The sequence below is a fragment of the Ursus maritimus genome, unplaced genomic scaffold, assembly GCF_017311325.1.
Source record: "Ursus maritimus isolate PB19 unplaced genomic scaffold, ASM1731132v1 scaffold_30, whole genome shotgun sequence".
Classification (NCBI taxonomy): Eukaryota; Metazoa; Chordata; class Mammalia; order Carnivora; family Ursidae; genus Ursus; species Ursus maritimus.
In genome coordinates, this window is record NW_024425564.1 from 34,157,440 (window position 1) to 34,168,458 (window position 11,019).

General features: G+C 53.9%; 1 protein-coding gene across 1 annotated transcript in view; it reads right to left on the reverse strand.

The window, feature by feature from the left end:
• Window positions 1-7,897: 7,897 nt before the first annotated feature.
• KCNK5 (potassium two pore domain channel subfamily K member 5) overlaps window positions 7,898-11,019 on the reverse strand; it is a 37,988-nt gene continuing 34,866 nt past the window's right edge. The window contains exon 5 of the mRNA XM_008710386.2: window positions 7,898-10,596. Within this exon, the coding sequence (XP_008708608.1) occupies window positions 9,731-10,596 (866 nt within the window). The 3' untranslated portion in view covers window positions 7,898-9,730. The remainder of the gene's footprint in view (window positions 10,597-11,019) is intronic.

Below are 11,019 nucleotides of genomic sequence, written 5' to 3' on the forward strand. Positions count from 1 at the left end.
GTGAACTCAAGAATATACAGACCAGTGCACCCTAGTTAAAGAGACTATAAAAAGTTTCCAGGGTGAAAAGACAAAAACACAGTTCACATACAAAGGCTGAGGATTTAGAATTTCGCTGAACTTCTCCGCAACCACACAGGAAGCTAGAAAACAAAAGGGAACAACTCTCGAAATTCTGAAGGAAACAATTTCCAACCTAGGGTTAGATACCCAGCCCAGCTATCAATCAAGCTGAAGGTAGAATAAAGATCCTTTTAGACATACAAAATCTCAAACATTGTACCTCCCTTGCACCATTTCTCAGAAAGCTACTGAAGGAAGCGCTCCATCAGACAAGGAAGTAAACAAAGAAAGATGGAAGCCATTGGATGCAGAAAACAGGGGCTCAATGCAGGAAGGAGACAGAGGGACTCCCTAGTGAGTAGTGAAAGGACATTCGAGGCTGCTAGCTTTGTAGCGGACCTAGAGAGCACCCAGGGGCAGAAAGATGTTTGGTTCTGAAAGAGATTCACCAAGAAATAAACAAATGGGACAGATGGATAATCCTGGGAGGAGGTTTGCAATTGTAGCAGGGGGCTTGGAAATTAATTAGTGACAGGACCATACAAAATTAAGCAAACAAACAAAACACGTGGAAAACAAGATGAATGCAAGAAAGGGTACCCAAGTACATTAGGTAGTATTTACATAGTCATAATAACATGAATACAGAATTGGGATCTAACCATAAATTGAAATCTAACTACAGTAGAAGGGCTGGGAAAAGCTTGTGTGTTAGAGGTCGTGCGGAGCTAATCCCCATCTTTTCTAGTAGGGAGATGAGCATTGCTAAAGTAGGATAAGAAAAATAATAATGGGGTACAAAAATAGCTATACGTTATTTGGAGAAGTGGAAGAAAAATAAGAAATGGTTGAAAAGTCTAAAAGAAGTTGCCTCTAGGGACTGGGGATGGGGAAGGGTGAGGCAGGCAATTGCTGTTTTCCTTTACCGCCTGTGTAGTATTTTTTTTTAACTTTTTGGAAGTATTTTTATAGATATCACTTTGCTAAAAATAAAAATTGAATTAAAAGATAAAAAGAAAACCCAGGTCATCCAGGGCAGGGCAAGTGAATGCCCAGAACTGAGGGTCATTCCAGGTGTCACTGCCTGGCAGCTGCCTACGTCAGCAACTCCGGACACGGCTGGAGGAGCTTTTTTGGAGAAACATTATCCTGCCTACCCCCATGACTCATAGGTTCCCATTGTTTCCATCCCCCTGCCATTCTCCCACCATAGCGATGTGTGAGCTGATGTGGGGAGTAGGGACAGAAGAAACTTTCTCGGGCTCTTTGTTTACTGCACGCCCCACCCCCATCCTCAGGGGTATAGGCTTCCTTGCCAGGGACCAGGTGTTAGGGGGCACTGGGTGCCAAGAAGGAGAAAAAACAATCTTAAAATACCCCCTGCCTTCCCATTGTGGAAATTCAGAATAATGTGTTTGAGCAGGACCTACGAGGTCAACTGCCAGCATCTCCAAGGAGTGGACACTGACCCTTTGCCTGAGTACGCTGAATGACAGGGAATTCAGTGTCTTAGAGGGACAATGTGGGGCTTGGGGGCAAAGGGGGGCTGCATAGGGGTCTTTAGTGCTTATAGGCTTTTGTAGGGGCTGTTCGAAGCCTATTGTATTGATAAGGCTCATTAGTTATAAAAGGTGAGTTTCCATGGAAGGATACAGCTCTCAGGGAAGCAAAGCCTTCCCAGTCCCTTGTCTCTGCCTTTCTTACTATGTGTCTGCTCTATCCTTCTGCTTCTCTCTGCACACCTTCTTCCTCTGGCTCACACATGACCGCAGAGGTCTGCCACCACTCCCAAGCCTCCATGACCTCGCGGCTCTGCTCCCCATAGCTCACTGTCTCAGTCTTTCCACATCCTAACTTCGAATGCCTAGCCAGGTCATCCAACTGGTTCGGGTTTCCTCTCCCAGTCCAATCAGCATTGCCAAGGGGGGTGGGTCACAGGGTTCACAGCTATAAGCAGTGGTCTGAGGGGTCCCCAGGGATACAAGTGACTCTTCATGAGCTATGATCTCTCTGAAACCCAGATATGCTTGCTCCTTTCCAAGGTAGGCAAAGCCTCACAGTCTCTCCCACCCCACTCAGTCCACGTGGCCTGTCCAGAAGGCACTCAGTGCAGCAATGTGCTGGACACATGGCACTTCTGGCCATGTTGAACATCTGGCTCTCTGAGAAGGGGAGAGCCCTCATTTCTAGTGTCTGCCCATTTGCGTGGTGTCAATGCTCCCATTATGGCTGATTTTGAGTTACCAACACGATGGCACAAAACGTGAAGTCGGGGAGAGAAACACAGTAGCTACCATTATATAATAGTCCTTCCATATACCTCCAGGAGATGCAAATATCCTCAAAAGCATGGGTAATGGTGACATGTAATTAGGAAATGAGGAGTTTTGCATATTTACGACATTTGTTCTTAACTATTTGTGTGTTTATATAATTTAACTTCTAATACAATCAGCTTGTAAAATGTCCGAAACGGAAACCATTGGCTCTCATGAGCCAGTACAAACAGGCTTCAGAGAACTGAGTCTAGTGCTCTCCTCTGGGGTGAACTATTGGTGGGAATCTGAGCAGATAGAGAGACAGAGAAGGGGCCTGACTGCTGGGCAGGTAATTATCTCTTCCTCATTTTCCTTCCTCCTTCGTCACCAACATCAGGTGTTCCAGGTAACCTAAGACAGACAACAAATAGAGGTGATTTGAATTGAATGGAGTGTGATGTCAACACCCCAAACAGAGCGCTTAGCTGGCCAGCACTGCAGGTGAAGGAATCAAAGAATGACAAGGAAGTTTCGCATAACTGGAGGTAAACACGGATTTCAATGCAGAATGAAAACATGAGAATGGATGGCTTGCCAGGGGATGCCACACCAGGATTTGACCTCTGAGGTCTCCAGCCAGGTGTTACCAGAACCTGGGTATTTCCAAGGTTTTACCCCAGACCTTCTGATTCACAATCTCCCAAGGCGGAGCCCAAGAATCCCCTGGTGGTTTTGGGGGGAGTCGCTGCAAGGGCTGGGATCTACTGATTGGGTCATTTCACTGGTCTTGCCGATGACGATTGGCTGGGAATTGCTGCCAGGGCGTCTCTCCCTTGAGCAGGAGAGCCTTGCTCTGGAAGCCTGGTGTGGTTGTGAGTAGCCCAGGCCGGGGCTTCTCAGCTTAGAATTGAGGTTAGGCTTCTAGCTGTGTGACTTTGGGCAAGTTACATAACTGGTCTGAGCCTCAGCTTCCAAATGTGGCTAATGTTGTGGGGATTAAATGAGACCATGGGCATAAAGTGCCCCCGTCTGTGCCCGTGTGTGGTAAGGATCCCAAAAATGGCAAACGTAGCTATGTAGGTCACACTGCCTAGATGGTGGCAGCCCCCAGGCCTCCCAGTACTGTTTAAACCTAGCAGAGAGGGGATAAACATAGTTAGAGACCCCAAAATAGAAGGGGCTTTGATACCTTGAAAGTAAAAACTTTGATCTTGGGTAAGGAATTACAAAACATGCCAGCGTTTGGTCTCAGCTGCACCATTTCTTCAAAGAGTTTTGGACTCAGGGAAGCAGATGTTGTTTGTGTCCCATGTCCCAGTCCCTCTACCCACTCCGGGTGTCAGCCCCGCTGTAGTGGACAGCCCCATGCAAGCTGCCTAAGAGCCTCCCCAGTGTGCCCTGGTGCCTCTCTGCTTTTCCACCTCAGAGCTCTCTCTAAAGCCTGGCAGAAAGTTGCTTGGCCCAGGGCAAGCCCACCCCATGTTCTCATTATCGACCACTGTGTCACAAACCACCCCAACACTGAGAGGTTCCAAACGACACCCATCATTTATTTGCTCATGATTCTGCAGTCTGGAGGGGGGAAGGCGGGGCTCTCCTCCACGTGGCCTCCAGCTGGGGCTGGGATGGCCAAGATGGTGCCTTGGCTGGGCAGCTTCTCTGTCCCTGTGCCTTCCCCATGTGGCTAGTTTGGTTCTTCGCAGCACGGGGCTCAAGGTACTTGGGTTCCTTACATTTCACCTGGCTTCCCCAAGAGCACAAAAGGGAAAGCCGCTAGGCCTCTTAACAGGTAGGTTCAGAAAGCACAGAAGGTCATTTCCACAGTATTCTATCGATCAGTCCCAGCCAATGCCCAGTCATTAGACTCCACGTCTTGCTGGGGGAGTGGCGAGGTCACTTTGCCAACAAGTATGTGGGAGGGGAGACATTGTCCTGGCCATCTTTGGACAATGCCGCCTGCCACATCCAGCCTGTATGGGAGGAAGGTGGGGATTAACCCCCTGGGGGCATCCTCAACCAGTGAGGGTGGCATTTGGTGGATAAAGGCAGGGCTCTTGTCCTTCAGAAGGGCAGTTCTGAGGCGTACTGGCCAGGATTTTCAGGAGATCCCAGCAGGACTGAACCTCAATTTCTCACAGTGAAACCAGCTCAACCGCTCAACAATGTCTGCTTTATTGCCTTTTGCTCTTTCCCCATCTTTTTCTCTCCCTCCTTTCTGTACTTCCCCCAACCATCTCCCAGTTCTGCTCTTCGGCCTTGCTCTAGTGGGAAAACAAACCAAGACACTCAGTTTCCTCACTTGAAAAAGCCCCTTAAATTGGGCTGTAAAATACTGCACCTGCCTCCCAAGGCTGTTGAGTAATCCCGCAAGAACCGACGTGAACGAACGTCGTAAACTGGGCGGCTGGCCACCGGGGTGAGGGGTCACCACGAGTGGATGTATTACGTGGACTTGGGGGCTGCTGGGGTGGGAGGCCCAGTCCCCCAGGTCATCCATAAGTGGTGACTGGGGCTGCCGTGGGGGTGATGAGAGGTGAGGGCAGACAGGTGAGGGGAGCTGCAAGAGGGGGTGTGGACAAATAAGGTGCACTGTGTCCCCGTCCTGCCTGCCAGACTGAGGTGACTTGGCACAGTTACGTGACTCACCAGGCCACCACAGCCTGGGACAAGGTCCCTCAAGATCATCTACCTGGCTCTGCTGAGACTCGCCCTTATGGGATAAGATCTGCCTCCTGATTTGGCTTCCACCCCAGGAAGAGGGACTGAGTTACCACTGGGAGGGTCTAGGACTCTGGCTCATTCATCCTCCACTCAGGAAACACTGAAAAACTGAGCCTTTCTCTGTGCTGGGTCCTGAGGGAAGGCTCTGAAGGTGAACAAGCCACTCCCCGCTCTCCCCGGGCGCCCAGTCAGGGACCAGGTGTGTGAGACCCGGAGACGAGCACCTTGAACCGCATGGAAGCAGCTGCTTGCTGACCTCGTCCCAGAGAAACTGACGTCCACCACTAATCCCACCAGGCTCTAGGACAACGCAGGAGAGAAGAAGGGCATATCCTGGAAACAGCGTGGGGCAAAGACCCGGGCGGCCTGGCCCATTGGAGAAACTTTTCTGTGGCTGGAGCCCAGAAAGAGGTGGGGGTGAACAGAAGAGGAGGCTGGAGAGAGAAGGGGTGCGCGGAAGAGCAATGAGAGCCCGGAGGCGTTTAAAGCAGGACAGAAAGGGGGTCAGATTTGAGTTCAGGATTCTCCCAGCTGGGTGCAGTGATGGCCAGGTGGGAGAGGGTCTGTGTTAGGGGCAGGAAGACCAGCTAAGGGGCCTCATTCACTCATTCAACAAACATCTATAGAGCCCCTTTCAGGAGCTGGTGCCCGGATCCAGGCAGGGGGCTGCGGGGTCTGGATGGAGAGAAGGGGCAGAGATCTTAGGAGGCGTTCTCACTGTGTTACACAAACACCCCCTGGAGGTTCTCACACTGGCTTCCTGAACCAGTTGTGTATGACTTTGGAAGTTGGGGACCTGCTGTTTCAGGGGTGAAGAGCTGTTATTTCGGGGCTGAGCTCAAACCTCAAGGGCCCCATAAGAAGGGCAGCCATTCCTGGACACCCCACCCAGAGCAGCCCAGCCCAGCCCGCCTCCTCCTTCCCCTTCTCTGCCCCAGGCTCAAGAAAGCTTCGGCGCCATGGCGACTAGGGAGAAGCTAGACTGGCCTCTACAATCATGGGGTGAAACCCTTACCTGACTCCTCCAGAGGTCAGAGGAAACCACCCTTATTAGGATTTTGCACCCGCCCTGGAAGGAGCCCTCCACCCTTCCCCATGTGATAGACAGACGACAAAAACCTGATTGGGTGACAGGCGCAGGGAGGGTTCATCAGATGAAAACAGCCCACAACCAGCCCATGAAAACCCCTAGACATAGAAACTCCGTGACAGCCATCTCGGGAGCTTTGTGCTATCACCCCACACACCTTGCTTCGCTGCCCACCCCTCTGTCTGGTCTACCTCTTCATTTTTCGAAGCAGCATGACCAAGAACCGCGGACACTTAGAGGAGAAGAAATCCTGTAACATTATCAGGGTCTCACTGACGCAGGTTATGAAGCTGGTGTCAACAAGGGGATTCCCCTGTCAGGGTCCTTTCCCCAGACTCCCCAACCACCTCTTCTACCTTCCACGCCTGGCCGCTCACTCACAGTGACCCGTGATGGGAGGTCCCACCACGCCCCCACCCGCCACGTGGCACCCCTCCTCTGCTCTCGATCCCTCAGCGACTTGGGGCCTCCCGGGCCTCACCTTCTGCTCCAGCTGCTGTCTCACCTTCCTGTTTCTAGACCTTTTACTCGGAAAGCTCCTGACTCATCTTAGCCACAGTGGCCCACGACCACACCTCCACCCCTGTGCCCCGGTGAAGGCAGACTCTGGAGCCTTCACCTCCTTAGCTGGAAATGGGGCCAAGTGACCTGTGCCGTGGGGACACTCCGAGGTGTATCTGTCAAAGGGCTTTGTGAAGTGGTCAAGCGCTGAATAAAGGTAGAACTGAGTTACCTTGAGGCTGAACGGCGCTAAAGCAAAATCAGAGAATCTTGAACCTGTCTGTGGGGGTTGGCCGGGGGTGTGGGGAAGGAAGGGGAGGGGTAGACGTGGAGAGCCGTTTTGGCAGAGGTAGGGATGGTATCAAGTAGCTCTAGAACCAGCTGGTATGCTGAACACATAGGGCCCTTTGTCAACACATCCATGCCTTCGTGAAAAATGTGACTCACTCCTGAAACCACAGAACTTCACATTTTTCCCAGCAGACTCCAACTTTTAACTCATGTCCTGTCTGGGGCTGGTTCGGGGCCCCAGAACCATAGAAGAGACCAATCTCAAACCAGCTGAGAGGACGCAGCCTGACAGAGCCTCCCTTTAAATGGATGCAAACATGCCCAGCTGAGCCCTGTCAGTCCTTCTTTCATACTCTTTCGGGTCCCCAGGGCCCACCCCTCCAGCTCAAGCCTGGTCATCATCCAGTTCTTCTCTGGCCCACCTTCCCAGACAGGAGCCCTTCCAGGGGACGTCAGCGGCCACAAAGCACAGGCTCGCTTCCTCCTCCCATCCCGGTGGCTGGGGAACAGACGCAGGAGCATGACTGTGTGGGTTTGAATCCAGGCCCACCGTCTATTGAGATGTATTGCCCCAGTCACCTCTCTGTGCCGTTTCCTGGCCTGTGAAACGGGCACGTACACTGACTGCATGATAGTATCTTCTGCAAGATCAGAGGAGCTCATTTGTGGAGCACGAGCATAAAGCAGACTGCAGACAGTTTGGAGGACACCCACCACTGCCGGGTTCTAGGATCCTTTCTGCAAGGCTCCTACCCAGCTGCATTCAGACCCGTTAACTGTCACCTCCTCCAAGAAGCCCGTCCTGACCACCTCATCTTAACTAGCTGGCCCCTCCCCCACCTCCTTTTTTTTTCTTTCCTTTCCCTCCTGGACCACCCCAAACCTCACCGTGACCCTCACACTGTCGTCCGTTCTCCCCGCCCCCAATCCTCCCACCAGACTGCCCCCACACAGCGCACGCCAGGCTGGCCTGTCCATCTTTAAGGCTTTATTGTAAAAATGTTAAAATAAATTACATTTGACATCATTGCCAGTATGTACATATAGTGTGTGAGTCCAGGACAGCCAGCAACACGCCAGCAAGGTGGGGCAAGGAAACGAGGATGAACTCATTGAAACATTCACAGAAAAACAGAAGGCCGCTCCTTCTCACCCAGCAGCCCAGCCAGCACAGCCCTGGGTCACAGGATGAATGCCGGTGTGGACACACAAGCCCATCACCGTCTTCACATGTCGGGGGGTGGGTGGGGTCCGGCCCCACAGTACTGGGGAGGGGACTGAGAGGCATAGAGGGTGTTGGGGTCAAGGGTGATCACCTGCCTCCTGGCCAGCGCCAGTCACCTGCGAGGGATGCCTCTCCCCGACCGTACTCACTTGCTTCTCAGTGCCTTCCCCCCACTCCGCGTGGGGGCTTCGACAGCGTGACTTTGGCTGAGCTCACCAAGAAAGGCCCAGCCGAGTTGGGGGCAGGAGGGCGAACATGTAACATCCCAATCTTGGGAGCCTGCTCGACTCCTCTCCCCTCTGGCTCGGAAGCCAACAACAGATGCCAGGTACATCAAAACAGCAGTTTATTTAAAAAATAACAAAACATACGGGGCAGAGAGGGCCGGCCCTGGGGTGCGCATCGCAGAGAACCCGAGAACTCTGCCGGCCCCTCACCAGAAATAGTCTGTGTACAGTTTCACATTATCTTTTGCTCCCCTGGTCCCCAGTCTTTTCTTAAACACATACACACGCGCACACACAAATGACAAACCGTGGCTTCGGGAGCGGGGGAGCGGATTCACATCTTTGGCCCTTCCCACGTGTAAGCCAAGAGCGACTCAGCCGCCCCCACCATGGGGGCCAGGAGGGCCAGGGAGCCATGAGGTCCTTGTTCTGGGCACAGGGGAGGCTGGGGACAGAAGGAGCAGACCCGAGCTTAGCCCTGCAGCTCCTTGGCTACTGCTGCCCTCTCTTTTCGCAGCATTCCCAGGGAGGGAGGAAGCCTGAGTCTGCCATCACTTGGCCTAAGGGTGATTCAGGAAACTGGGCTCCGGGTTCCTTGGTCTGAGCAAAACCAGGAGTAGTACCCTGGGCCAACTCAGAGCTTGCTCGGGGTCCTGTGTCTTAGGAGTGTTTCAGCGTCTACCTGGGATCTCCTCTTTCCCTTCCCCTGGGCGCCTCTTCCCTACTGAGCTTTGCAGTAGGGCCTGATAGTCAGGAAGACAAGGTGGGACTGGGGGATGTGTATACACACGCCCCACGCAGCGCCCTGCTGTTTGCTCAGGAGCTGAAGTGCTCAGCACCGCCACACCATTGCTGTACCCCTGCAAAGGCAGGACCCAGGGCTCACAGTGCACCCCTCCCTCTCTTTCCGAAATAGCTGGCTCCGTGCTGGGCACACAGGAGCTCATTAATACTGTGAACTCAAACGGCTGGGGCCTCGAGCCTAAGAGAACCGTGTCACATGCTCAACCGAAGGACATCTGAAGACCCATGCAGGTGCAGGCCTCCCAGAGGGTCACCTGCCAGCCCACACACGTCTCTGAACCATCAAATACATCAGCCATGCTCAGGCCAGACGCCCCCCGCTGCCAGGGTGCCCATTCAGCCAGAGAACAGAGGCCCGGTCCTGGGCGCACGCCGAGTTTGACCAGTAGCATCTAGCCGGAGGGGATGGAAGGTGAGGAAGGCCCCTGGCCCCCCACTCCCAGTTCCGGGGCTGCCCCCCACCAGAGGGCAGAGGTCTCCGCCGTAGTAGGATGCCCCAGGATGAGGGGAACAGAAGCCATCAGAAGTGGGGTGGGGAGCCGGCCCTGCCTCACGTGCCTCTGGGGCAGTCCGACTGACCGTACTCGTTCATAAGCTGTTCGTAAGGCACGGAGAGCTCAGACTCGGTGCTGGTGAAAGTGGACTCGTCCGACGAGGGGAACTCGCCCAGGTTCAGGGGCGCCTCGGCTTCGGCCCTCTCCTGGGGCCTCTCCTCCCCAGCCAGGTTGTCCTCGATGGAGGACTTGGATGTCTCTTCGTCTGAGAGGCCGGCCTCCTCGTTTGCAAAGGTGATGCTGACGTTCTGGAAGATGAGTGGGTGGTAGTCCTGGGCATCCCATGGCTCACCCTCCTCGCTGATTCGGTCCAGCTGGTTAATGAACACCTCAGGGGTCGGAGAGCCTTCCTTGGGGGGCCCCGCCCCGGCCTCCTCACTGGGGGGCCGCGATACGTGGCCTTTGCTCCTTAGCGTCTGAGATACCTCTTCCAAGCTGGGCACCCGGTGCTTGGAGTAAACCACCAGGGGAGACAGGGAAGAGGGGAGGGCTGGCAGCCCACCCCCCTGAGGCCCCAGCCCCGCTGCTGGGACCCTCTCCCCAGCCCCGCTCGTCTTCATTGCCTTCTTCCCGATCTGCTTGATGAGGTCATTGTAGGTCTCCTCCTTCTTGGACAGGAAGCTGAAGATGTTGACATCCTTGGACGCCGTACCCCCAGTCATCTGCAGAGCCTTTTTGGAGTGTGGGGTGCTCTCAAAGGACTCCTTCCGCCGCCGCCGCCGCTTCTTGATGGCCTTGTGGACCTCCACAAACATGCTCACCTTCCAGTTGACAAAGAGGGACAGCCAGGCCAGCCCCAGGTAGATCCAGAGCTCCACAAAGTAGCGGTACAGGGCGTGGTAGTTGGCGCTGGGGTTCACACCTGCAGACGGGACAGGAAGCCCCGAGGGTCAGAAGGGGGTCAGCAGGGACCTGGATGCATGTCAAAGCCACAGCCGTGGTCTCTGAGAGCAGGCACAGTGTCAGGACATAGAATGGGATGCACAGTGAGAGAAAGGACTAGAAAACAGACTGTTCTACCATCCTGATGGTCCAGTCATTCACATCCCTATCTTAGTCCCCAACCTGCCTGAGCCTCAGTGTCCTCAACTGTCAGAAGTCAGGACAGCAGTTCCCTGGGGTAAGGTGGGTTCCAGGGCCAAGCAGTGGGGAGGCTGTTAATGCAGCCAACAGCCAGGTCAGGAAAGAGTTCGCGAATGTCTGCCTTTCGATGGCGCACCGTACCGCATCAAGCGGTTCTGGGCACTGTGGGGGGCATATGTTACAGTTAAAACCAGGATGGAAA